This window comes from Antennarius striatus, chromosome 18 (assembly GCF_040054535.1).
Source record: "Antennarius striatus isolate MH-2024 chromosome 18, ASM4005453v1, whole genome shotgun sequence".
In the NCBI taxonomy this organism is placed as follows: domain Eukaryota; kingdom Metazoa; phylum Chordata; class Actinopteri; order Lophiiformes; family Antennariidae; genus Antennarius; species Antennarius striatus.
In genome coordinates, this window is record NC_090793.1 from 5,041,306 (window position 1) to 5,068,990 (window position 27,685).

Sequence of the window (27,685 nt, forward strand, 5' to 3'; positions counted from 1 at the left end):
AAAAGTCTTCCTTTGATAACAGGTTCCTTTAAAAATCAATTGAGTAATTTAGAATCCTATGGCCTCTTCTTGGAAAAAAGTCCCCAGATTCCAAAAACACTGATAAAAACATGGAAGATCTCCCAGTCTTTCGTTTTTCAGGTCCATTAAGAACAACAAGCGATCGAATCTCAGACCCCAGCACTGGGCCAGTATTGCCTGTGTTGTGGGCTGCCCACAAAGGGGTCCTCAGGGCCAGTCAGGAACCGCTGAATTAATTGCAGTTGGAACGCAGCACTTCTGCTGGTCAGATGGATGAGTCTCTGCCTACCCTTCTCCTTGGGCAGAAAGAGGATGTTCTGAGGGACCCAATGATGGCTGTCCCAAAAAGCATTGGTGGGGGTTCAACGCAGGACGGTCAGTGCCACAACATTGATGCAACCAAGTTGTTTATAATTAAAGGGACAGTAAACCCATTTTTATGTGACATATATGTTATTCATCATAATGAAAAATAGAAGAAAAAATACATTTTATATGTCTAACATCATGGGGGGCACGGTGGCGCAGTGGTTAGCGCTGTCGCCTCACAACACGGCAGACCCGGGTTCGAGTCCCGCTCTCTGCGGAGTTTGCATGCTCTCCCCGTGTCTGTGTGGGTTCTCTCCGGGTTCTCCAGCTTCCTCCCACCTCCAAAAGCATGCACTTCAGGTTGATTGGCCGGTCCCAAATTGCCCGTAGGAGTGAGTGTGTATGTGTGAGTGGTTGTATGTCTTTGTGTGTGGCTCCGCGGTGCACTGGCATCGTGCCCGGATTGTCCCCCGCCTCACGCCCTATGCCACTGGGATAGGCTCCAGCTCCCCGTGACCCGCTGCGGCGGATGTAGCGGTGGCAATATGAAAAATGATGATGATGTCTAACATCATCCCTTTGGTCAGAAAACCTTAAAATATGTGCTGCAGTAGCTTCTGCATCCAGTGGTCACGTGGGCGTCATACGTCATTGGGGACATACTTATCTTCGCAGCCATAGAACATAATGCGATCACTGAAGAGATAAACCCAATAAGAATCATGGTTACCTGCGAGGTGAACGGTTGTGCCAACAAAACAGGACATAAAAACAATGACAAGGACCTATCCTTCTTTAGAATATCTTCTGGGAAGCTAGGAAGGAAATGGAGAGCACGAATAAACGGGGTCATGTCATGAGCACTTTACCTCGGATAATTTCCAAAGTGATTTGAAGACAAGGTCATTTTCGGACAACCCATAGTATTTATTCAGAATTCCCAAGGTTTAGTGGATAATTAGTTAATGTCTGGAGCTACTCAAGATATTGTATAAATGATTTTATGACCAGATTATCGCACGATTATGGCACTCGCAAAAAGTAAACAATATCAAAAGTGATAGACAGGTCATTTTACTGAGAAGATCTGTGAAACTTAAATAAAACATACAAAAACAGAATGTCAGGCCCTGATCCTTATACATTCGTAAATACAAGACATATTGATAAAACCAGAGTTGTTATTGACCCCACACAGTCCAACAGTAAGGAATGGCGGTTAGCTCGATGCTACCATAATATGGAAAATCCCATTGACGAGCTCGTGCTTTAGCATCGGTAGCGCGCTTAACTTTTCCATACATACAGTAAACCAAAACGGGACATTATAACTAGTTGGATATCTCTGTCAGAATCTGATTCAGATGAAGACACCTAGAGTCTCTAAATGTCAAAACTCATCCTCTGCATACATTGGGTGGCAATTATCCGGGATTATTACACCCCCAGGTGGGTTCAGAGGGAACTCGTCCTCAGTATCCGATGATGATGATATGATTTTAGGTGATATCCTGATAAATAATAGTGAAAATGTCGGCTCATTACGTTGTCGCTTGCTTTATCTGCATTGATATGGATTCACCCCGATGTCCACTTCCACTGTCATGGCATGCTCCATAATTTACGATTAATTTTGTTTTTGTAAAAACCCATTGCTCCTAAAAAAAAAAAATGCCACCAAGCCTTTTTTTTAACGTATGTACTTCAAATGCAGACCTTTTTCATTTTGACTTTACTGTCCTTTTTAAACTAAACCTCTAAAAGACAGTTCCGATAAAACCCATTTCCAGTTTTTTTAGCCTTTTTTCCACCTTCTCTAAAATGTTTTCCCCGTTGTTTTTCATAATAACCTGATTTCCCAGATACACTCCAAGGTGTTTTAACCTGTTTGTTCTCCATTGGAGTCTCTCCCAGAAAATGATTTCATCCTGCCCACGTCCTTCCATTAGAGACTCACTCTTTGCCCAGTCGACTTTGGGTGTACAGTGCATTCCAAAGAGCTTATACCATGTGGGTCTTTGATGGCAACAATAAAATCATCAGCATATGCAAACATTTTGAAACTACAAGAAGAACCAGGAAAATGAACACGAGACTTGTTCTCAGCTGGTTTAAAAAAGGTTCCAGTGCCAGAGGGTAGAGCATCCCTGGGAGGGGTCAGCCCTGTCTCACGCCCATTTGGACCTTAAAAGGAGCATTAAAGCCACCGTTAATCTTAAGTGCACTCTCAGTGTCTCCATACAAGGTCTGAATCTTGGTAATAAAGTTAGAGCTGAAACCAAAACCATGTAGAGTGTGTCATACATAAAAGTGCTCAACTCTATCAAAAGCCTTTTCCTGGTCTATAGAAATAACCTGTAGAGGTTTGGAAGTGTCTAGGAGGGGTAGCAGTAGAGTTTCTGACTGGGTTGTTCAACAGGATCTTAGATAGTGAGAAGATGCCTGAGGAATAGAGGAGAAGTGTGCTGGTGCCCATTTTTAAGAACAAGGGAGACGTGCAGAGTTGTGGCAACTACAGAGGAATAAAGCTGAAGAGCCACACAATGAGTTATGGGAAAGAGTAGTGGAGGCTAGACTAAGGGCAGAAGTGAGCATTTGTGAGCAGCAGTATGGTTTCATGCCAAAAAGAGTGATACAGATGCAGTATTTTCTTTGAGGATGTTGATAGAGAAGTACAGAGAAGGCCAAACGGAGCTGCATTGTGTTTTTGTAGATCTGAGAGCAGGGAAAAGGTGGAGGAGAAGCTAGAGAGGTGGAGGTTTGTCCTGGAAAGGAGAGGAATGATGGTTAGCCGCAGTAAGACAGAGTACATGTGTGTGAATGAGAGGGACCCAAGTGGATGAGTGAGGTTACAGGGAGAAGAGATCAAGAAGGTGGAGGATTTTAAGTACTTAAGGTCAACAATCCAGAGCATTGGGGCGTGTGGAAAAGAGGGAAAGAAGTGTGTACAGGCAGGATGGAACGGGTGGAGAAGAGTGTCAGGTGTGATGTGTGGTAGAAGAGTTTCAGGTAAAATTAAAGGAAAGGTGTACAAAAATGTGGTGAGACCAGCAATGTTGTTTGGTCTAGAGACAGTGTCACTGAGGAAAAGACAGGAGACAGAGCTGGAGGTTGCAGAGATGAAGATGCTCAGGTTTTCTTTGGGAGTGACCAGGAAGGATAGGATCAGGAATGAGTATATCAGAGGGACAGCACATGTTAGAGGTTTTGGAGATAAAGTCAGAGAGGCCAGACTGAGATCTTTTGGATATGTCCAGGGGAGTGATAGTGAATATATTGATAGAGTAATGCTGAGTTTTGAACTACCAGGCAGAAGGCCTAGAGGAAGACCAAAGAGGAGGTTTATGAATGTAGTGAAAGAGGACATGAAGGTAGTTGGTGTGAGAGAAGAGGATGCAGAAGACAGGGTTAGATGGAGGCAATTGATTCGCTGTGGAGATCCCTGAAGGGAGAAGCTAAAAGGAAAAGAAGAAGAAGTGAAATTTCATTGACACCACTAGATGGTGAGGGCAGGCCCCCGGATGAGGAAAATTGATCAACATTCTTAATAATGAAGTATCGAAGAAGGTCGAAGAAGGAGAGGAGGACAGTGGGTTTGCAGGAAGAAAGAGAAGAGGAGCGCCAAGAGTATAGGACTAAGAGTAGGGACGTTGAATGTTGTAACTATGACAGGAAAAGGTAGAGAGTTGGTTGACATGATGCAGAAGAGGAAGGTAGACATACTGTGTGTCCAGGAGACCAGGTGGAGAGGTAGCAAGGCTAGAAGTTTAGGAGCAGGGTTCAAGTTGTTCTATCATGGTGTAGGTGGGAAGAGAAATGGAGTAAGCGTTATCTTGAAGGAGGATTTTGTTAGGAATGTCCTGGAGGTAAAAAGAGTGCCCGATAGAGTGATAAGTCTGAAGCTAGAAACAGAAGGTGTGATGTTCAACGTTGTTAGTGGGTATGCTCCACAGGTAGGATGTGAGCTGGAGAAGGAGACATTGTGGTTGGACTTTGATGAAGTGATGCAGAGCATGCCTAGAAGTGAGAGAGTTGTCATTGGTGCAGACTTTAATGGACATGTTGGTGCAGGTAACAGAGGTGATGAGGAAGTAATGGGCAGGTTTGGTATCCAGGAGAGGAACACAGAAGGACAGATGGTAGTTGACTTTACAAAAAGGATGGAAATGGCTGTCGTGAATACTTTCTTCCAGAAGAGGCAGGAACATAGGGTGACCTATAAGAGTGGTGGTAGGAGCACATAGGTAGACTACATCTTGTGTAGACGGTGTAACCTGAAGGAGATCAGTGACTGCAAAGTAGTGGTAGGCGAGAGTGCAGCCAAACAGCATAGGATGGTGGTGTGCAGGATGACTCTGGTGGTGAGGAAGATGGAGAGGGCAAGGCAGAGCAGAAGACAAAATGGTGGAAGTAAAAAAAGGAAGAGTGTTACATGACTTTTAGGAAGGAGTTAAGACAGGCTCTGGGTGGCAAGGAGGGGCTTCCAGATGACTGGAAAACTACAACTAATGTGATCAGGGAGGCAGGTAGGAGAGTACTTGGTGTGTCTTCTGGAAGGAAAGTAGATAAGGAGACTTGGTGGTGGAATGAGGAGGTACAGGAGTGTATACAGAGAAAGAGGTTAGCTAAGAGGAAGTGGGACACTGGGAGGACTGAGGAAAGTAGACAGGAGTACAGGGAGATGCAGCGTAAGGTGAAGGTAGAGGTAGCAAAGGCCAAACTAGAAGCTTATGATGACTTGTATGCTAGGTTGGACAGTAAGGAGGGAGAGACTGATCTATACCAGTTGGCAAGACAGAGAGATAGAGATGGGAAGGACGTGCAGCAGGTTAGGGTGATTAAGGATAGGGACGGAAGTCTATTGACATGTGCCAGTAGTGTGATGGGAAGATGGAAAGAGTACTTTGAAGAGTTGATGAACGTGGAAAATGAGAGAGAACAAAGACTAGAAGAGGTGACTGTTGTGGACCAGGATGTAGCAAAGATTAGTCAGGATGAAGTGAGGAGGGCACTGAAGAGGATGAAGAGTGGGAAGATAGTCGGTCCTGATGATATACCTGTGGAGGTTTGGAAGTGTCTGGGAGAGGTAGCAGTACAGTTTCTGACTGGGTTGTTCAACAGGATCTTAGATAGTGAGAAGATGCCTGAGGAGTGAAGGAGAAGTGTGCTGGTGTCCATTTTTAAGAACAAGGGAGATAGATAGATAGATAGATAGATAGATAGATAGATAGATAGATAGATAGATAGATAGATAGATAGATAGATAGATAGATAGATAGATAGATAGATAGATAGATAGATAGATAGATAGATAGATACTTTAATGATCCCAAGGGAAATTCAGGTGACATCTGCTCACAAGAGATACAGTAAATACACATAACAAGGACAGAGAGAAATGGCACAGCCAAAAGACGTTGTATAAATTACATTATTTACATACTGTTTACGTAATTATAACAACAGGAAACAGAAGAACCTAGAATAAAAGGAAGCATAGGGACATGAGAGAAGAAGGAAGCATTGGGTGTAGATGATGTGTGATCAGAAGCAGAAACATGTGGATGTACCAAGCTGTAACCTGACACTAAGGACCCCCACAAAGTGTCCCACAGTGCATCCACAGTGAGTCCCAGGCCCCCCTCGTCTATCCCTTCTCACCCGACCTTGATGACCCTGCGGCTTCGGCCCCCCTCCTTCTGAGAGAGTGGTTGTGCCCTCTGATGGCACGAGGCACGAAGGAGGTCCTGAGTCCCTCAGTGGAGGAGCTTGGTGACAGCAGTCTGCCACTGAAGGAGCTCCTCTGCTGGGCAAAGGTGGTGTGCAAGGGGTGGGTGGTGTTACCCAGGATCGATCTAAACCTGGACATAGTCCTCCTCTCTAGAACAGTCTGTATTGAGTCCAGATCCTGACCGATCACAGAACCAGCCCTCTGGATGAGCCTGTCGAGTCTCTCTGTGTCCCGTTTCCTTGCACCACCACCCCAACACACAATAGCGTAGGACAGCACACTGGACACAATGGACTGGTAAAACAGTCTGAGCAGATTAGAGCTGATGTTGAAGGAGGCCAGCCTCCTTAGGAAGTACAAGCTACTCTGGCCCTTCTTATATACACAGTCCAGGTTGTGTGACCAGTCCAGCCTACTGTCTAGCTGCAGTCTCAGGTACTTATAAGTCCCCACTACCTCCACCTCCTTACCCCCGATGACTCCTGGCTGTGGGGAGGGTGGTGCCCGCCGGAAATCCAGCACCATCTCCTTGGTTTTGGAGATGTTTAGCTGAAGCTCATTCCGCTGACACGACCCCACAAAGTCCGTCACCACTCTCCTGTACTCCCTCTCATCACCCTCCCTGATACATGCCACAATTGCAGTGTCGTCAGAGAACTTCTGCATGTGGCACTTACCCGAGTTATGTTACCCGAGATGTGCAGAGTTGTGGCAACTACAGAGGAATAAAGCTGATGAGCCATACAATGAAGTTATGCGAAAGAGTAGTGGAAGCTTGACTAAGGGCAGAAGTGAACATTTGTGAACAGCAGTATGGTTTCATGCCAAAAAAGAGTACTACAGATGCAGTATTTGCTTTGAGGATGTTGATAGAGAAGTACAGAGAAGGCCAGAGGGAGCTGCATTGTGTTTTTGTAGATCTGGAGAAAGCTTATGACAGAGTGCCCAGAGAGGAACTGTGGTATTGTATGAAGAGGGGAAGAAGAATGTACAGGCAGGATAGAACGGGTGGAGAAAAGTGTCAGGTGTGATGTGTGATAGAAGAGTTTCAGCTAAAATGAAAGGTGTACAAAACTGTGGTGAGACCAGCGATGTTGTTTGGTCTAGAGACAGGAGGCAGAGCTGGAGGTAGCAGAGATGAAGATGCTGAGGTTCTCTTTGGGAGTGACCAGTGGAGGGGGTCTATCGCGCCCTGCACCTAAGGAGGCGTGAGCTTCAGGGCCAGTTGCTCCAGAGTTATCATAAAATGGGAAAGTAAGACCAAATAGTCAGTAGTCATTTATCTCAGTAAGAGTGTCCCCTCCTTGGGCACAGACATGATGCATAAGGTGTTCCACAGTGACGATACCCTCCCCAGATCTCCAGCACCTATTTATGCCGCAACTGGTTCTCCAATTTCCTCCTGTATGACTATTTGGCCTCCCTAATGCAGAGTCTCACTTCCTGCTGGACCTTCCTCATGTCCTCTATGTTTGCACTCCTGAACGCCTACTTTTTTTTTTGTTCTGGACAGCCTTGACCTCCTTTGTTACTGAGGGTTTATTGTGGGGGTAACACTTTATTATCCTGACATGTACCAATACGTCCACATTTAAGTTCATATAGTCACTGAGCTGCCTGCATTGATGTCCTCCCAATATGATCCTACAACAACATCCCAGTTCATGGTCTAGAAGCAGCCCCTCCTCAGCTTCTGGGGACCATCTGCTGGATGTTGGATAATCTATCAGAATGTTACTGGCAGTTCCTTTACCAGCGGAATGTAGGTGGGCTGCAGGCGCACAAGGTTGTGGTCTGATTTACCTACTGGGGGCAGAGGGGTGCTTGTGTATTCCCCCTTAGAATCAGTGTAATACAGGTCAACAGTTCTGTTCTTCTGTATGAGACAGTCCACACACTGGACATTGTTGAGGTGACATGATTGAAGTCAGCTGTGACAATGACTAGAGCCTTCAAGTGCCGGTCTGATGAGCAGAAGGGGTTGTATAACACAGAAAACAGGGGAGGACATGCCCGGGCGGACATGCAGTCTCAGGGTCCGCCCGGGTTGGTATTTATACAGCAGGAAAATGTGTGAAAACTCATGCGCCAGGTAGTAGGCCCGAGGCTTACAGCGGTTAGGAGGATAGGTGCAGTGTGCTCGTGTATGTGCAGTAGACATTATGCAATTATTGATGATTTTTCTCAATAATGATTGATCATAATTTTATAATAAATTATAATCAATTACCTATAATAGGCCTTGAAGTAGAATTTGGGGTTTCCTTAAGACAGGACAAAGTACATAAATATAAAATATTTATTTGTCAACTCAGGTTGAGAAGAAATCCAACATTATCATCATACGAAGTCTTCTAACTAAGATGAATCTACTGAGCTGGTCACTTAACGCGATTGACAATTTTTTCCACCAGACCTGTCGGAACTGGTGAGCGCCATTGTCCAGATGGGACTTTTTTGGCTGGCTACATGCTGGACAGCTGGGATACTTTCAAAACTATGTGTCTGGCCCCACTGGATGTGGAGGATGTCGAGGATATGTACATCTTCACCACCATGACAATCGGGATAACAACACTGGGTTTTGGTGTTTTCATGCTGCACCGCAAGCTGAGAAAAATGGGATTACAACAGACCAAAGCACAAGAGGACACCGACCGAGCAGCAGAGCCAACGGCCAGGGTGTATAAGGAGGCTATGGCCATCATGCTGAATGAAGCCATAGCCAGGATGAGTGACCGGCATGAGGAGTCCAATGCTCGGCTCAAGAAGGATATCACCCAAAAGCTGGAGAAATGGGGAAAACGTTTGGATGTGAAGGCCAGAAACCGTGATGCTGTCGCCAGTGATTAGGAGTGTGGAAGATACAGAAAGCAACATCAACTCAGCCACACAAAGCAAGTCTTTCCAACTGCGCTTAGTAATAAATTTGACCAGAAACAACCCTTGAAAGGAATAACAAAATGAACATTAACAAAATTCGGACTCTTCTCAAGAACTGATAAAGAGGTGTGCAAAGACGCACGACTATTGGAATAATGGACAGATCAAAACAACAATGTACCAGATTAAAATAACTGAAATTGATTTGTGACATGCAAAGTATGTATTGGTTGACAATGTGCTGTAATGAGAGAGATGTTGTTGATTTAGGGGACGGGAACCTTACAAGCAAATGGCTTCTACCCGTCAACCCTTTTTTTTTTTTCGGATGATGTTGCTGACGTTTCAACACTGATGAAAGTAAAATCTGTTGTAATAACATGTCTGGAAAGAAGAAAATAAACTGAATAAATAAATGATAGATGATAATAATTTTAACAGATACTTAACCAATATTACATGGCTCGCACTTTAAACTGAACTCTAAGCTCACACTCTCTCTCCCCAAGTGTTCCCTCATTTCTTTATAACCCAAGATACTCTGATGTGTGTAAATGGGTGGTTACTGACCGACAAGTGTATACCAAATATTTTTTTCCCCTTAAAAGGCCATCTTTTACAAGTTATGTGAGACAGATCAAATTACTAGCCAGGTCCCAGTGTTAGGCCTTCCACTTCACTATCATTTAATTATATTATTTTATCACATGATTATTTTATTTAACATTATTAAACATTTATATAAACATACATAAACCACTACAGCCTAACAATGAAATGTACATAACATGCAAATCCAAGTGGAAAGGTAATCAACAATCAACAAACTAAGCTAACTGTAGCATTTGTATACTGTGTAAGTGTTGAGGCAGGGCATCCTTTAGTTTAGCAGTCATCTAAGCTAGCTGGCTCAATAGAACAAAATCTCACTGGTGTTATGTTAACGTGAGTGTGTTTGTATGTGTCTCTCCCTCTAGAAGGCAGAAAGTTCAAGGGAGGTATCCAGAGGAGCACAGAGACAGGTTTGGCTGTGGAGATGCCCAGTCGGACTGTCCGCCAGGCTAGCCATGAGTCTATAGAAGACAGCATGCACAGCTATGGCTCAGAGGGCAAGTGAGTAAACCATTCTTATTTCATTCATTGTATTTTTATCTCAATCTTCGGACTTTCAATAATTGAGTGAAATCAGTGGAAGTGATAGGCATACATCAACACGATAATCCAGTCGTAGTGGTTCTATTGTTTCGCCTGGAACACTAGGACTTCAAGGGAAGGCTGGATGACAACCAAGGAAATTGGTGGAGCTGGAAAGACAGGCCCCTGGCCTACTTAGGCAGTTTTTTGGTAAGGTCAAATTCGAGAAAAAAAAAGACATAGAAAAAAATGGTACTTATTGCAATACAAAGCACAAACATGCTCACTTAACTGAATTGACATTTGAACTCTCCTCATATCTATATACAAACACAGGAAAAAAAAATTTTGAAAAAACTTTGATTGTTCAGATTATTGTCCATATGTACCTGATGGATGGTAAATTCAAATAGCTTCTCTTCATTTATATCAGCCCTGATATTCTGTATATATAAATATACATGACTTTATATACATATAAAATGGTTTTATAAGATTTACAATATTGATATAAACAAAACAAGTTTAGAGTAAATGTAAAGCATGTCTATGTAATATGAATGTATACATATTTGTGTGCGTTACGTGCATAGGAGGTGTGGTGGGGGTTTCGTTTCTCTTAAGGACAGGAAACAGTATAAAATACAAGATATTTATTTGTCAATAAACATACTAATCCCTGATGCAGTCCCACCTCCACCTTGAACTCCTCTGTCACACCTACAGCACATCTCACCACTGTCATACAGTCCTCCTACATGTCCTGCACCGCTCTTACATACTTCTCTGCCACTCCAGACTTCCTCATACAATACCAAAGTTCCTCTCTGGGCACCCTGTCATAAGCTTTCTCCATATCTACAAAAACACAATACAGCTCCGTCTGGACTTCTCTTTACTTCTCTGCCACCATCCTCAAAGCAAACACTGCATCTGTAGACTCTTTTTTGGCATGAAACCATACTGCTGCTCACGAATGTTCACTTCTGCCCTTAGTCTAGCTTCAACTACTCTTTCCCATAACTTCATTGGATGGGTCATCAGCTTTATTCCTCTGTTGTTGCCACAACTCTGCACATCTCCCTTGTTCTTAAAAATGGGCATCAGCACACTTCTCCTCCATTCCTCAGATCTTCTCGCTATCTAAGATCCTGTTGAACAACCCAGTCAGAAACAATACTGCCACCTCTCCAAGACACTTCCATACCTCCACAGGTATATCATCAGGACCGAGTGCCTTTCCACTCTTCATCCGCTTCAATCTCCTCCTCACTTCACGTCTTCTAGTCTTTGTTCTCTCTCATTTTCCTCGTTCATCAACTCTTCAAAGTACTCTTTTCATCTTCCCATCACACTACTGGCACCTATCAATACACTTCTATCCCTATCCTTAATCACCCTAACCTGCTGCATGTCCTTCACATCTCTGTCTCTTTGTCTTCCCAACCTGTATAGATAGGTCTCCTCCTCTGACTGTCCAACCTAGCATTCAAGTCATCAAAAGCCCCTTGTTTGGCCTTTGCTTTCACCTTATGCTGCATCTGTACTCCTGTCTACTCTCCTAAGTCCTGTCAGTGTCCCACTTCATCTTAGCTAAACTCTTTTTCTGCATGCACTCCTGTACCATTTCATTCCACCACCAAGTCTCCTTTTCTACTTTCCTTCCAGATGGCATACCAAGTACTCTCCTACCTGTCTCCCTGATCACATTAGTTGCAGTTGTCCAGTCATCTGGAAGCACCTCCTGACCACCCAGAGCCTGTCTTAACTCCTTCTTAAAAGTCATGCAACACTCTTCCTTTTCAGCTTCCACCATTTCATCTTAAGCTCTGCCTTTGCTCTCTTCATCTTCCTCACCACCAGACTCATCCTACACACCACCATCCTATGGTATTTACCCTCACTCTTGCCTACCACTACTTTGCAGTCACTGATATCCTTCAGATTACATTGTGTTCACAAGATGTAGTCTACCTGTGTGCACCCTATGTTCCTGCCTCTTCTGGAAGAAAGTATTCACTATAGCCATTTCCATCCTTTTCGCAAAGTCAACCACCATCTGTCCTTTTGCATTCCTCTCATGGATACCAAACCTGCCCATCGCTTCTTCATCACCTCTGTTTCCTGCACCAACATGTCCATTGAAGTCTGCACCAATGACAACTCTCACTTCTATGTATGCTCTGCATCATTTCTTCAAAGTCCAACCAGAATTTCTCCTTCTCCAGCTCACATCCTACTTGTTCAGTATACCCACTAACAACATTGAACATGACACCTTCAATTTCTAGCTTCAGACTCATCACTCTATCTGACACTCTTTACCTCCAGGACATTCCTAAGAAACTCCTCCTTCAAGATAACTCCTACTCCATTTCTCTTCCTACCTACACCATGATAGAACAACTTGAACCCTGCTCGTAAACATCTAGCCTTGATACCTTTCCACCTGGTCTCCTGGACGCACAGTATGTCTACCTTCCTTCTCTGCATCATATCAACCAACTCTCTACCTTTTCCTGTCATAGTTGAAGCATTCAACGTCCCTACTCTCAGTCCTATACTCTTGGTGTTCCTCTTCTGTCTCTTCCTACGGACACACTTCCCTCTTCCCCTTCTTCGACCAAAGCACCCTGTAGATCAACAGCACCGATGGCAGTCGTTGTTAACCCGGGCCTCGACCGATCCGGTATTGGAAGTCATAGGTTTGATTCACATGTTTGATTTGGCAAAGGTTTTACGTCGGATACCCTTCCTGATACAACCCTCTATATTTGTACTGGCTTGTGTCCTCTTTTGGCTACATTGTATGGTATCACGTGACTGCCTACTAAAAATCTGCAATGTAGTGAAGCTGTTCATCTTGAAGCGCAAATAGGCGAGGGATTACTGTACATGTGTACAGGCCCTGACACACACACAGACAGACACGAGGGCCCTGTAGGCATGCAGATAAGATTGGTTGTCAGTTCTTTCGTGGTGTGCCTACATGAGCACCTTATAAAGAGGACGGTGCCTTGCTCAAGTACACCTTGACAGTGCACAGGAGGTGAACTGGCACTTCTACACTGCCAGTTCACACTCTAAAAATTTTGGTCCATGTGGGCTCTGAAAAGGCCACCCTCAATTTAAAATTATATTTACAACTGCTTGGTTTTATTTAAGTCTCCATCTCTCTTTTTTTTTTTTTTAAATTTTATGATCTCCTTTCAGTCTAAACTACAGCGGCACGTGTTCGGCATCTGATGCACAGTTCAGTGACTTCCTAGATGGAATGGGACCTGCCCAATTTGTAGGTCGACAGACGTTAGCAACAACATCCATGGGTGAGTAAAAGTGTTTTAAGATTAACTACCACTTTGCACCACAAGTGTGATGAAATGTTCAGCTGTATAATTAGGGGCAGCAGCGGCTCAGCTAGTAGAGTGGGTCATCCAATGATTGCAGGATTGGTGGTTTGATTTGCTCCAGCCCAGTCACTTTGCAGTGTGAACTGACAGTGGGAGATGTCAGCTCACACTGAAGCGGGCACAGCCAAGGTGCCCTTGAGCAAGGTGCCGCCCACTTTACAAGTTGCTCATTAGGGCACACCACAAAGGAGCTGCCCGCCACTCTACCTACTCCCCTACTGCCTGCACACACTATATATGCATGGAATTAAAAAACTACCGGTGTGATCTAGAGTTTCCCTACGAGGATAAAAAAAAAATTACATTACATTACATTTACATTATTTTTCCCTGAGTAGAATGCTACTCTACACCATTAATTTTCTTCCAGATCTGTGGGGGAAGAATGAATGAATAAAAGCACGGCTAAACATATCTGTGACCTCTAACATAAAATGTTCTGTGATGGACTTCCAGTAGATATAGTCAAATAAATGGTTGATGTTACAAAATACAGACAATAAATTAATTTATCTGCAATACAGTGACATACTTGCACTGGCAAATTTGAGTGAGAAATCTCAATTAAATCATATGAAAAGTTATCTCAACCATACTTGGCTCTTCGATCACTGTTTGGTTTTTGTTTTTCTCACACCTAGAGGTACACATCTAAACAACATGATTCATCACAAAATACTGTACAATTCAAGCTGAAACTAGGATGCACCATAAAAACATGGGCATACAATAAAACATTGTTTTGCACAGAATGGACACCTATATGTGTATATTGATGGAGATCAGTTGTCACTGAAAAAGACATTCCCTGATCTATTTAAGAAGCCTGGGAAAACCAAAATGAATTATCTTTGATTTATATCTTTCACCACTCACTTTGAAGATGATGCTATCCTAATGTCTAAAAGTTTCTCTGTTTAAAAAACAAAGACGGATATAAATATTATTCATATGTAGATATAATTATGATATAAATCACATATGCACATTTGCATCTATAATCCATGTGTACAGGATGCACGGTGGGACAATGGGTAGTACTGTCGCTTTACAGCAAGGTTAAGTTTCTGGGTTCTGATTCTTTGTGTATGTTCCCACGTGGATTCTCTTTAGGAACTCCAGCTTCCTCCCACTTACAAAACAAGTAGCTTAGGTGAATTGACCAAATCGTTTGTAGGCGTGAATTAAGAATGAGCGAGAACACAGCTATCTGCGTCTGTATCTGTGTCTGTTCAACCATCTAAATTATCTGGATCCGTATCTGTACTCGATTGGGCAGGTTTCAAACCGGTAGTGGGTGTGGTTTGATGGGAAATGGGTGGGGCTTAAATCGCTAAATTTTTTTAAGTCTGAAATTAATATGGATTGATCTGAAGTTGGAAAACCAGCAGGAAACCGGTGGACTGCCTTCTCCGAATGAGGAATGAGGTTCTTCCACAAGTGATGGAACAATGGAGCGGGAGATTGGATGGAGAATTGGGACAGCAGGAGCGGTATTACAGTCGCTTTACCACACTGTTGTCACAAAGAGGGAGCTAAGCCGAGAGGCAAAGCTCTCCAAGTATCCTTTCAATCTTCGTTCCTACCCTCACCTATGGTCATGAGCGATGGGTCATGACCGAAAGAACGAGATTGCGGATACAAGCGGCAGAAATGGGCTTTCTCAGGCGGATAGCTGGTGTCTCCCTTCGAGATAAGGTGAGAATCACTGCTGTTCGTGAGGGGCTCAGAGTATAGCCGCTGCTCCTTTGCGTGGATTCCGGATAAGCAGTGGAAGATGGATGGATGGATGTGAAGTTGCTATATTTATTGTTTATTTGAAAAGTATTTACAGAACAGCCTCAAAATTGAGATTCAAATCAATGTTTTTGATCACAAAAGTAGGAGAACTATTTACAGAACAAGTTTTTTATGAACTCAGAACATGAAGTGCATTAATGAATACAACACATGCAATTGGAAATTATGAATTACAAAGTATGCATGAACAAAAATTGTCATACTTAAAACATTTTTTTTTTAAATGATCAAACTGGTTTGTTTTTATTTATTTATTTATTTATATTTAACACCTAATGTTCTTGCCATTTTCTTTTCACACAAAGTTAAACAATGTTGTTTAACGCTAGAACTCCCAAGGCAGTAATTTTGACTGCTTTCAAAATTTGAAATGTCATAACTTTGTTTAAAAAAAAAAGTATCTACCAATAGGAGCGGTAATTTTCCTAAATGTGTGTATATTTTATTTTGACATTGTTTGATCATTAAAATTTCAAAACACAAACGAGATCTGAGTCGTGACTGCTTGGATATTATTTGTATATAAATTTGATTGTCAGTACAATATTAAAGAATAAATTGGTGGAATAGGTAAAAGCACATCAGGAAACTAAATTAAAATTATTGAGTGTTTTATTTATTTAATTGACACAACATAGCTTCTCTACAATTACACATCCAAATTCGAACTTTGAAATAAAAGCAAATGTAACTGTAAAATAAAAACAATTGTATCATGCTTCAAAATACATTGGTGTCATCATTTAGACCTTAACAATGAAAATTATTAACTATTATGAACATTCAATAATACTGTGATGGCTGCCGCCACCTGAAGACACTGATGTTACGGTGCCAAGATGGGTTTTTTATGGCTCCCAATCACTCACAGTCAACACAAGTAATCTGTACCTTCCTTGTGCAGCTCCCACTACCTTATGACATTTGACATAATTATCATTTGCTTTATTTTTCTTACACATTTGCTTAATTTTCTTACACATTCTTCACTTGGCAAATGGGGCTCTTGCACCATCATTTGTCAGGCTTTTGGTTTCATGTGTACTGAACAAACGTCCTTTGCGAGTCACATTATGAGGTTATTCTGTGACATCATCTTATTGGTGCACTTCTTGAACAGGATCGAAGCATTTATGGCAGCCAGGTTAAGAATATTATTAAACACCAGCAATGGCTATCATCAGGAGCTTACAATGAATATTGCCTCCCCATTTGATCAAGCACATCTACTCTAACTTTGGTCATGTTGTGTTACTGTAAGTAACAGTCTCCAGTTAAGCCTCATGCCCACTTGTGATTTTAACAGCTCTGTAGATTGTGACTAGCATGGAGATATTTTTCCTTGGTTAGCATTGATAGATTGTTAGGGTTGCACTGTCACATTTCAGCACCTCTTTAGTGTGCAGGGCCCTTCGCTCCTCTGCAGATGGAGGAAGCTCTCATCTAATCTTATTTACTGGACCAACCAGGCTGCTTTTCTGGGCCTTTAGTGCCTTGGAAGGTTTAAGAGAAGTAAATAAGTCATCAGTAGTGATATTTCCCCCCTCAGCACAAGTTACCTGTGTTGACTGAGTGTTTGTGAGGCATAAGCGACAACTTGGCGTTGTAACAGCAGTGTCTCCAGCTGGCTAGCAGCCATCACAGCATTATTGAATGTTCATAATAGTTAATAATTTTTATTTGTTAAGGTCTCATGATGACACTAATTTATTTTAAAGCAGAACACAACTGTTTTAATTTCACAGATACATTTGTTTTTATTTCACAGTTTGAGTTTGGATGTGTAATTGTAGAGGAGTTATCTTGTGGTAATTAAATAAATAAAACATTCAACCATTATATTTTTAATTTAGTGTCCTGATTTGTTTTTATCTATTCCACCAATTTATTCTTAGATATTTTTAATGATAATCCAAATTATATACAAATATTGTTTGAGCAATCAAAATCACTGGCTATTAGAGTTTTAGTAGTTGCAGAATTCTGGGAGACCGAGTGTTAAGGTGTGTGTGTGTCTGTGCATGTGTGTGTGACTAAGTGACTGTGTAACAATTGAAATATCTATACAGTATATAAATAATTAATTTGAAGTGAAGTGAGAAAGTGTCAAACTATACGGAGCAGATCTCGCAAAAGTTTTGCGAGATCTCGTAAAGATGGAGCTTTTTTTTTTTCCTCTCCATGCCTTCTTTCCCCCCTATGTCACCTTAGGGGCTCTGTAAAACTAAGAGAAAGCAACTTAAAAAAAAAAAAGGACTGGAGTGGAGGCGACACGAGCAGTTTTCAGTTCTGTCTGGTCAAATGCACCGTGCACGTGCAACAAAACAAAACAAAACAAAACAAAACAACACAAAACAAGAAACGAGTTCACCAAGTAACCTTCAATAGACCGTGTCTATCATGTAGCTATGTGATGCGCTGGTGATGCATCCGGAGTGTACCTCGCCTTTCGCCTTTCGCTGGGATGTACTCCAGTAACTGTCCCATGACCCGCAAAGCATAAAAGCAGCTGTAGACTAGATGATTACAGTCATCTTTTCTTCAAAAAAATAGATGGATGGGTCTTCGTGTACATATCAAATACTCCTTGTCCTCTGTAGGTAGCACTGTTTTTATTGTATTTCATTCTAAACTAAGGACTTTAGTATAAACTTCATATAGAGTAAGACGTCTAACCTCCACTGCACTTTTCACCTGTATGTAGGTCAATTTTTTGCTGAAGAAGAAGAAGAAGTACACTTTATTAATCCCCGCAGGGAAATTACACAGTCACTCAGGTATATTTTTATGTGTTCTTTGTGTTAGTTTTTAATGGCAATCAGTGTATACACAGGCCCCTTGAAACACAGGACACAGGGGGGCCTGTAAGCATGCAGTTAGCGTTAGTACACACATCAAACATCACACATAGGGAGGCAGAGTGATGGGCAGCGGCTTCAGGAACGCGCCCCAATTGAGCAGCTTGTAGGGGGGGATGGTGCCTTGCTCAAGGGCACCTCGGCAGTGGCTGGGAGGTGAGCTGACACCTCCCACCGTCAGCTCACACTCCCTCCGAAAATGTCCTGGCGGGAGCGGGATTCGATCCGTCGATGGTTGGGGCGATCTGTCTACAGGACATCTGCTCTACCGCTGAGCCACTGCCGCTGACCCCCATCCCCCATCCCAAAGGATCCAAGACTGCATACAGTATGATTTTTCACAGCCCTCAACATACAAAACCTCTCAGTTTAACCTAAAACTGAAGAAAAGGACAATATTTTTACTTTTTTTTTTTTTTTAAACATATTTTACACCAGTAAGTGTATGGTACTGCAGCATCTACTGCTACTTTTCATTTCCATTCTGAATATACAGTGCGCCCTCATTCTTTGTGGTTAATGTCCTCCAGGAACAACACGCAATTAAGGAATCCGCGATCAAGATCACGATCTATTTATCTTATTATTTACAGTAATCTAAATGTTTATGAACCCTCCCCCCATACTGATATTAAACCACCTTCTATCTGTATTACCTTGTGCCACAATCTTATTGACTGTTTGAAGCACTTTTGCTGGCAGCCAAGCAGTGTCCTTGATCACAGTAGTGAGACAGACTGGAGCAACTCCTCTCCAGTCCAACGTTAAAAGTAAAATCAGAATATATTGAATGTCTCTGCCACTTACCAGTATGTTTATTTTTTTTAAAAAGTTTTTTTTTCAATTGCAATTAATGAATACAACATGCTCACGACATCTCAAACCGTTGCATGATGTTGGATCAAAGTCAAAGTCAGCTTTAATGTCAAGTGTACCATATATGCATGACATACAGCACAGATGAAATTGTAGTCTTCTCTGACCCACGCTAAACAGGCAGTGCAATAGGTAGTACAACACAGACAGAACAACAGGAAGTACAACACAGGCAGTACAACACATGGCAGTATAACAGGCAGTACAACACAGACAGTACATCAGACAGTACAGCACAAAGTATGAGACAAAACACAAAGGGATGGTAAACACCTCTATACACTGGATCTGAGTAAGATTAAAAGACAGTAAAAAGCTATAGAATCAAACAACCTTGAACAGGTAGAATAACGACATATCCCCAGTGTGATGACCCTGCTCTGCAATCGAACTAGGGGGGTCACATGTGACAGGCCATTGCCATGCTGATCCAATCAGACAGTTTGGGTTGAGTGATGGCATCACTGTTGTAGTATTAATAAAAAAAATATACATTTATTTTAAATACTTGATTAATCCCCGAAGGGAAATTGGTGGCACACTCCAGTTAATCAAATCACTTGCATATGTGTTAGTATGTACAGGCCCTGAACACACACACACACGCACACACACACACACACACACACACACACACACACACACACACACACACACACACACACATACTCACACAAGGGGCATGTACGTATGCAGTGGGAGGTAGAGTGGCAGGCAGCTTCCTCTTGGTGCACCCAAAAGAGCAACTTGTAAAAGGGGGACGATGCCTTGCTCACAGACACCTTGGCAGTGCTCTTGGAGGTGAGCTGACACCTCCCACTGTCAGCTCACACTACAGATGTGTTTTTTGGGCAGGAACGGGAATCGAACTGCCGATCTGGTGAACACTAGATGACCCGCTCTACCGCTGAGCCACTGCTGTCCTAGTACGAGGTCCCACCGAAATGTTCTTAGCATTAGCTTCGCCTTTCCACAAAACATCTCTGAAATCTGCATTATAGAATTTATCTACTTTATCTACCACACACATATGCACGCAGACACACACACACACACACACACACACACACACACACACACACACACACACACACACACACACACACACACACATTAAGCTGTCCCTTTATTTAAACAACATAGGTGAAATGGAAATTGGCCTAATACAGAGGAATGGGGGTTTGGAGGTGGAGGTCATCCAGGCCAGAGGACTCACTATGAAACCAGGATCAAAGTTACCTCCAGGTGAGCTTTTTCCACTATATACTGTTCATTGAGACACATGAGTCCATCTGGAGACTCTCCTTGTCAGTTAGAACTGAATAAGCCCCTTAGAAGAGAGATGAAATGTCTTCATTCAACCTTTACCCTTACAGCCCTATGATCACGTCCCCATGATCAGATCACATGATGTTTTTAAACAATTCATAACGAATAAAGTCTGTCATGTGGATTGTTGTACGCATGTTAACGCAACAGTATAGATGTAAAACTGTCTTTTGGTTTTTATTTGGAGCCAATTGACCCCGGAAAACTGGAGATATGATTGTTTACATTTGATCTAAGACAAGCGGTTCAAATGGCTTCTGTCAGGTTCAAACAACCTAGAACATTGAAAACTCACACAAAAAATGAGAAGACAACAGTTGAATTTTTACTCGCGAGGAGAACGGACAGAGATGTGCTCAGTTACAGATCTCTACCCCGCTTTGAGCACCCCAGCAGAAAACTTCTCCTTTTATTTAATTTGGGTGGTCCCTGTTTACAATGTGTCCTAAAGGATAGGGGATGAGAATATCAGCAATGGACCATGTATGGTATAATGTAAAACCTCTTCCTTTTAAGGTATTGTCCTTTTTTCAGCAGGTCAAGGTTTACATCTTAAACTAGTCATCAGCTGCTACCTCAGCTGTGACCTTTCGACCTCTGCCTAAACATAACTCAGTGCCTAGCAAGACACTCACACAAACATACACATTTATATGCTCATCGTATGCAGTATAAAGAATAAAGGAATGTAAATCAGTAAATATGAGGTAACTTATGTACATTATTCAAACATTTCCCTCCTGTTTATCACATATTTATCACATCAAATCCTCATGTCACAGTGTCAGCTTCTTCATGATGATTTTCAGCTGCCATATCATTTTTATGAGCGCAAATATACTTATACTCAGAGATCATGTTACATGTCAAATTCATAATTTTCACTGTCATTGTCATTGCAGCCATCAGCAGTAAGCAAAGGATATATCTGAGCCATACTTTCTTCCATAGGTGAAATAGCTGTGATGTTATGTTATGTTTATTTGACATGGACATAAAAAAAACACATTGCTCATTGCACAGTTGCACAACTTGTAGATGTGTCAGTGTACAGTGTTAGCATGAGTGCTATTTTTCACCACTTGTCCATGGGAGACTTTTCTAAAAAACACGAGAATACAAAGAGAAAAATAGTATCACTATAGTTAAAAAACAAAACAAAACACCCAATCAAGTACGAAAGATAAAATAAATTCTGTTAATATTTAGAGCAACGTTTCAGTACATTACATAAACTTTAGTACAAAAGAAAACATAATTTAGTAACCAGTCAGAGGCTATACATGTGAGCACAGTTGACTTGATTTTGACCATAGTTTGAGCCTTCTGTAGAACACATTACCATCTGTCTCTAGTTTTAGAACCGTGGGCAAAGAGTTCCATGGGTTTGCTCCCTTTACTGAGAAGGCAGACTGTCCAAATGAGTTGTTACACTTGGGAACAATACAGTTGCCAATTGCTGAGGCTGGTGTGGTGATTAAACGGTTAACGAGAGAACGTGGACAAGGTGTGCAACAACATCCACATAAGGTTAGAATTGCAGCAAAAACTGTAACTGAAACTAAAACTGAGGTCATTAAGGCTCTATACTTGCCAAAAACATTCATCCACCAATCTCACATTGATGTGTCGACTCCAGAGTGTTCCTTCATTTTGCCATTGACAGTCCTAAGTCCCTCTATAACTTTGGTGAGGCTTCCATCAGCAGCTGTGTTGTTGGGGATGAAAGTAAAACACTGCTCCCCAAACATAGAGCAACCCCTCCCTTCTCTGCCAACAAAATGTCAACGGCTACTCTATTCCGGAGTAACCCTGAAGTGCATTCTACCAATATACAGTATTCACTATTTCTCCTCTGGACATGTCCAAACCATCTTAGTCGGGCCCCTCTGACTTTATCCGCAAAACCTCTAACATGTACTGTCCCTCTGATGTTCTCATTCCTGATCCTATCATTCCTGGTCACTCCCAAAGAGAACATCAGCATCTTCATCTCTGCTACCTCTAGCTCTGTCTCCTGTCTTTTCTTCAGTGACTCTGTCTCTAGACGAAACAACATTGCTGGTCTCACCACAGTTTTGTACACCTTTCATTTTAGCTGAAACTCTTCTATCACACATCACACCTGACACTTTTCTTCACGCGTTCCATCCTGCCTGTACATGCTTCTTCACCTCATTTCCACACTCCCCATTGCTCTGGACTGTTGACCCTAAGTACTTAAAATCTTCCACCTTCTTGATCTCTTCTCCTTGTAACCTCACTCTTCCACTTGGGTCCCTTTCATTCACACACATGTACTCTGTCTTACTGCGGCTAACCTTCATTCCTCTCCTTTCCAGGACAAACCTCCACCTCTCTAGCTTCTCCTCCACCTGTTCCCTGCTCTCACTGCAGATTACAATGTCATCTGCTAACATCATAGTCCATGGAGATTCCTGTCTAACCTCGTCTGTCAGCCTGTCCATCACCATAGCGAACAAGAAGGGGCCCAGAGCTGATCCCTGATGCAGTCCCACCTCCACCTTGAACTCCTCTGTCACACCTACAACACACCTCACCACTGTCATACAGTCCTCATACATGTCTTGCACCGCTCTAACATACTTCTCTGCCACTCCAGACTTTCTCATACACTACCACAGTTCCTCTCTGGGCACCCTGTCATAAGCTTTCTCCATATCTACAAAAACACAATGCAGCTCCCTCTGGCCTTCTCTGTACTTCTCTGCCACCATCCTCAAAGCAAACACTGCATCTGTAGTACTCTTTTTTGGCATGAAACCATACTGCTGCTCGCATATGCTCACTACTGCCCTAAGTCTAGCTTCAACTACTCTTTCCCATAACTTCATTGTATGGCTCATCAGTTTTATTTCTCTGTTGTTGCCATAACTCTGCACATCTCCCCTTGTTCTTAAAATGGGCACCAGCACACTTCCTCTCCATTCCTCAGGCATCTTCTCACTATCCAAGATCCTGTTGAACAACCCAGTCAGAAACTCTACTGCCACCTCTCCTAGGCACTTCCAAACCTCTACTGGTATATCATCAGAAACGACTGCCTTTCCACTCTCCATCCTCTTCAATGCCCTCCTCACTTCATCCTGACTGATATTTGCTACTTCCTGGTCCATAACAGTCACCTCTTCTAGTCTTTGTTCTCTCTCATTTTCCACATTCATCAACTCTTCAAATTACTCTTTCCATCTTCCCATCACATTACTGGCACATGTCCATAGACGTCCATCCCTGTCCTTAATCAATCTATAAGGTCTTCCAAAAAGAGGCAGGTCTTCCAAAAAGAGGCAATCTTTAAGGTCTTCCAAAAAGTGTTTCATAAGGTGTTAACCCTGAAGTGCATGTAATATTGATATATAGTTTTACTTTGTCCACACATTGTGTCCATGGTCTTCCTGTTTCCTCAATACCCTTTTTCAATCTTTTTTTGATTGTTCCAACATTTTTTTTTTCACTAATCCAGCACTGTGAGAGTTGTAAGCACAATAGTTTTTTAAATCAATATAAAACATTACTCCAATCGTTTTCACAACTGTATTGACAAAGTGGGCACCATTATCACTAAAAATTTTCTCAGGAATGCCACAGTTTTATTCATTTTGAAAAGGCATCTATTATGACCAAGGAATACTTTGTACCGTCACTTTTATTCAATTCTATAAACTCCATATGGATGACTTGAAATAGATATTGAGGTGTAAGGAATCATCCTCTGAATGGTCTCAAATTACCTTGTGGATTGTGTTTAGTGCATTTTAAGCATGCTCTCCAAAAATTTTTTTGAATACAAATTAAATTAATAAGTGATACAATACCTTATAATACTGATCTATCTGTCGTACCATCCCTCCTGTTGAGACATTTTTAACACCATGGCTCAAAATAGCCGCCAATTTGTATATGTTTCTGGGTAGGATTGGTTTATTGCTGGGTCATACATAGATGTCGTTTCGCTAAATTGCTCCATTCTTTTTTCAAATTTCTTGTTCAAATTCAGGACTTTGTTGTTGCAGTTCTTTTAGTATTTTGTCATCTAAAGTTCATTTTTGTTCTGCAGGTAACACATATCTATCCTGCTGTGGCTGCTTTAGCTGTCTTTTTTGCAACTTCCTGACATTTGTATTTAGTGCCATCTTCAGGAAGTGGTAACAATGTTACTGGGTCCATTTCACAAAGCCGGTTTAGTGGAAAACCTGGGTAAGTTAACCCTGAAATCAGGGAAAACCAGGGCTTTCGGTGTCACAAAGGGAGGTAACTTAACCCAGAGTCAGAGGAGTAAACCTAGCCTGTGTCACGAGGTAAACCTCTAGGTTTGTTACCATAGTAACAGACTCTGAAGCTAGCTTGGTCTGGAAGAGGGGCCGTGTCACAAAGCAGGTGCAGTGGAAACCCAGAGTAAATTAACCCTGAAATCAGACAAAACCAGGGTTCTCGGTTTCACAAAGGGGGGTTACTTAACCCAGAGTTAGAGCAGCAACCCTGGCCTGTTTCACGTAGCGAGGTAAAGTGAACCTCTGGGTTTGTAACCGCAGTAACGGACTCTCTGAACATAACCTGGAGCAGGTTTTATTCCACAAACCCAGGGTTCCTTTTGACTCCGCCCCTTTTCACCACTGCTCGCGCGGCTTCATTTCCTGGTTCTATCGGACGGAGAGTTTGACCGACGTAAGGTTTTGTAAATAACTCTGTATTTTAGAGGCGAACATGTCATGTCCGTTTGACGTGGAGCCCCTTGATGGAGTTTCCGCTTTCATTCACAGAGAATTAAATATGTTTGCATCGCGTTCAGATCTCCAGTCATATCTATATCCAGTCTCTTTATGATCGGTACTGATCCACGTCCCCGTCCAACACACACACACACACACACACACACACACATCCATCATCACATCTGCAGCAGCGCTGCGTGTAGCGCTCCGTTCAGTTTTTCATTTTTTATTTGCAAATGGTAATTTTCCTATATAATGTGGGGGATGCTCAGTGCGCCTCGCCTTTAAACTTTCACCCCAGTTTTTCTATTTCACTGGAGAGAAAACCGTCAGAATCATCAAGGAGGAGTTCCACAGGATTGCAGGTGAATGATGTAGAAATCTGATAAATTCATTTGGACGTCTGTTCTCTTAATGATATTGTGCTGCAATCCCAGACTTGGGTTAATAACATTAATTTGTTTCCGATGTCCTAATGTAATTTGCTGCCATAGATGGTACCCATATTCCCATCACAGCTCCCTCACAAAATGAAGGTGATGATGTGAAGAGGAAGTCAAGTCACAGTAAATATATGCAGCTACAGGTAGATTGACTACTGTTTCATCTTGTTAAGGACTGCATCATAGATAAACCAACATCTGTCCAGATCATATGTGATGCTGCAAACTAAATTTTCCACTTTTATTTGTATAGCGCCTAGTCACATCAGCAGACGTTTCAAAGAGCTTTAACAGACAAACACCCAACAGAACCCTCCAGAACAAGCATAAGCAGCAGCTGCGGGGAAGAACTCCCCTCAGTACTGATGTGGAGACGGAGCGGTCCTGATCGGTTCCTGAGTCACAGGTATATGATGAGTCGCACCTGAGCAACAGACTACTGCAGTAACTAAAAATTAGCACAATAATTCATTTGTCTACATTGTTTAATCCACTCTAATGAATCTACTTTCCATCACAGGAGAGTCTGATGGTTGTTTTCTGGGGGACAGGGGTTACCCATGCCAACCCAGGCCGCTGACCCCTTACCCGACTAACCCAGGTCCCCAATAGAAATTCAAATGGGTTCACTGCAGGATGAGAGCCCGGGTGGAGATGACCATAGGCTGCTGAAAGGCCATTTCCAGCGTCTATGACACCTCAGGATGATTCCTGAGAGGACCTGTGATGCAGTTCTGTTCTTCATAGTAGCATTGCCACTATCAGAGGACAACAGCACCCTACCCCACAAACTGAACACCCCTATAATGACCCCGTCTGCCTGCCAGCTATCCAGGGTGGCAGAGCAGTGATTCCATCTGCCAGAATCATTTCAGTCTGTGTAATTCACCATCACCACAGCAGGCAATAAAAACATTCAATATACATTTCATTTGGTCATCTTTATTAATTATGAATACAAAGTTATTTCTCGGATCGTTACAGTGGTGAAAATTCGGAGATTCAAATGATTCACTTGTCAACAACACCCACCTCAACCTTGTGCTCCACTATTTCAATGTCCAAATCTGCCCTTCTAATTTGGAGGACCAAAGAAACCATTTCTATCTTTTGATGTGAGAACTGATGCAGTTGTACCTATTACCGTGTCAAGGAAACCATCCAAAAGAACTACGGTAGATGTCAGTTCTTCATGTCAGTACTTAGACAATATAGGTATATGCAATGATATGGTATGAATATTCCTCTTGTCAACTGTTTTTATAACGTTCATATGCTGATTTACTATTTAAATTACCTAACATGAAAATGTTTGAAACCTTTTCTTCATTTAACAGAAGTCGATATAGATGAGAGCATGTTTATGTGTTTGACAAGAGCATTCTGTTGGCGATAAAACAACTGAAAAGCCAAACGTCCACTTATTATTTAGTGTACAATGTCATTGTTATAATGAGGAAGAGGAGGATCCCTAACGAGATGATGCAGAAGTCTGACCTGTGTGAACGATTTTTTTAAACTTCATTCTCAGGTGCTGACATGTACGCTTCTCCCCTGCTGGACTGCACCCAATAAGACAATTTAATAAACTATTATTCAAGCCGTTTACCTCCATAATTTTACCGTGAGTCCAATGGACTACGTTTAGACGTACGCATCGACCTGAGCAGCAGTCTCAAGTCATCTCTTCCTTACAGCTGCAACGCTGTTCCTCTTTTCGCAAAATGTCCTCAAAGTCGTCATTCGCATAGATTACAATCTGTACTTCAACTGCGTAAAGTAACGCGGTGGGCGTCTGGTCCATCGTCATGGTGACTCCTCGAATCGGGGCTCCATTGATGATGGCTTTTTAAAATGGCGTCGCGTCTGTTAAACTGAGGGTCAACTTACCCTGGGTTACAAAAACTAACCCCGAGAAGCGCTAGTGAAACCGAAAACCCTGGGTTTCCAAGTCCAGGGTAAAGCAACCCAGAGCCACAGGTTGTACTTAGGGTTCGTTAGCCCTGCTTCGTGACATGGACCCCAGGTGTTCTTCATAAAAGCAGGGTCACCTCCCACTCCCCCCCTTTATAAAGCCGATCACGCCGTTTCATTCCCAGATTCGGTTGGACTCTTGCCTTGCATATAATTAGACAAAGCGTTATTACAGGAAAATTGC

The 27,685-nt window shown here is 42.3% G+C and overlaps 1 protein-coding gene and 1 long non-coding RNA gene across 2 annotated transcripts in view; both read left to right on the forward strand.

Annotated features, from left to right (window-relative positions):
• rims4 (regulating synaptic membrane exocytosis 4) overlaps window positions 1–27,685 on the forward strand; it is a 100,105-nt gene that overhangs the window by 37,526 nt on the left and 34,894 nt on the right. The window contains exons 2-4 of the mRNA XM_068340951.1: window positions 9,922–10,057; window positions 13,292–13,404; window positions 20,166–20,267. Coding sequence (XP_068197052.1) covers window positions 9,922–10,057; window positions 13,292–13,404; window positions 20,166–20,267 — 351 coding nt within the window. The remainder of the gene's footprint in view (window positions 1–9,921; window positions 10,058–13,291; window positions 13,405–20,165; window positions 20,268–27,685) is intronic.
• On the forward strand, window positions 25,459–26,426 carry LOC137612442 (uncharacterized). The gene is made up of 3 exons (XR_011038842.1): window positions 25,459–25,670; window positions 25,781–25,933; window positions 26,048–26,426. It is a non-coding gene; the product is annotated as an uncharacterized lncRNA (long non-coding RNA).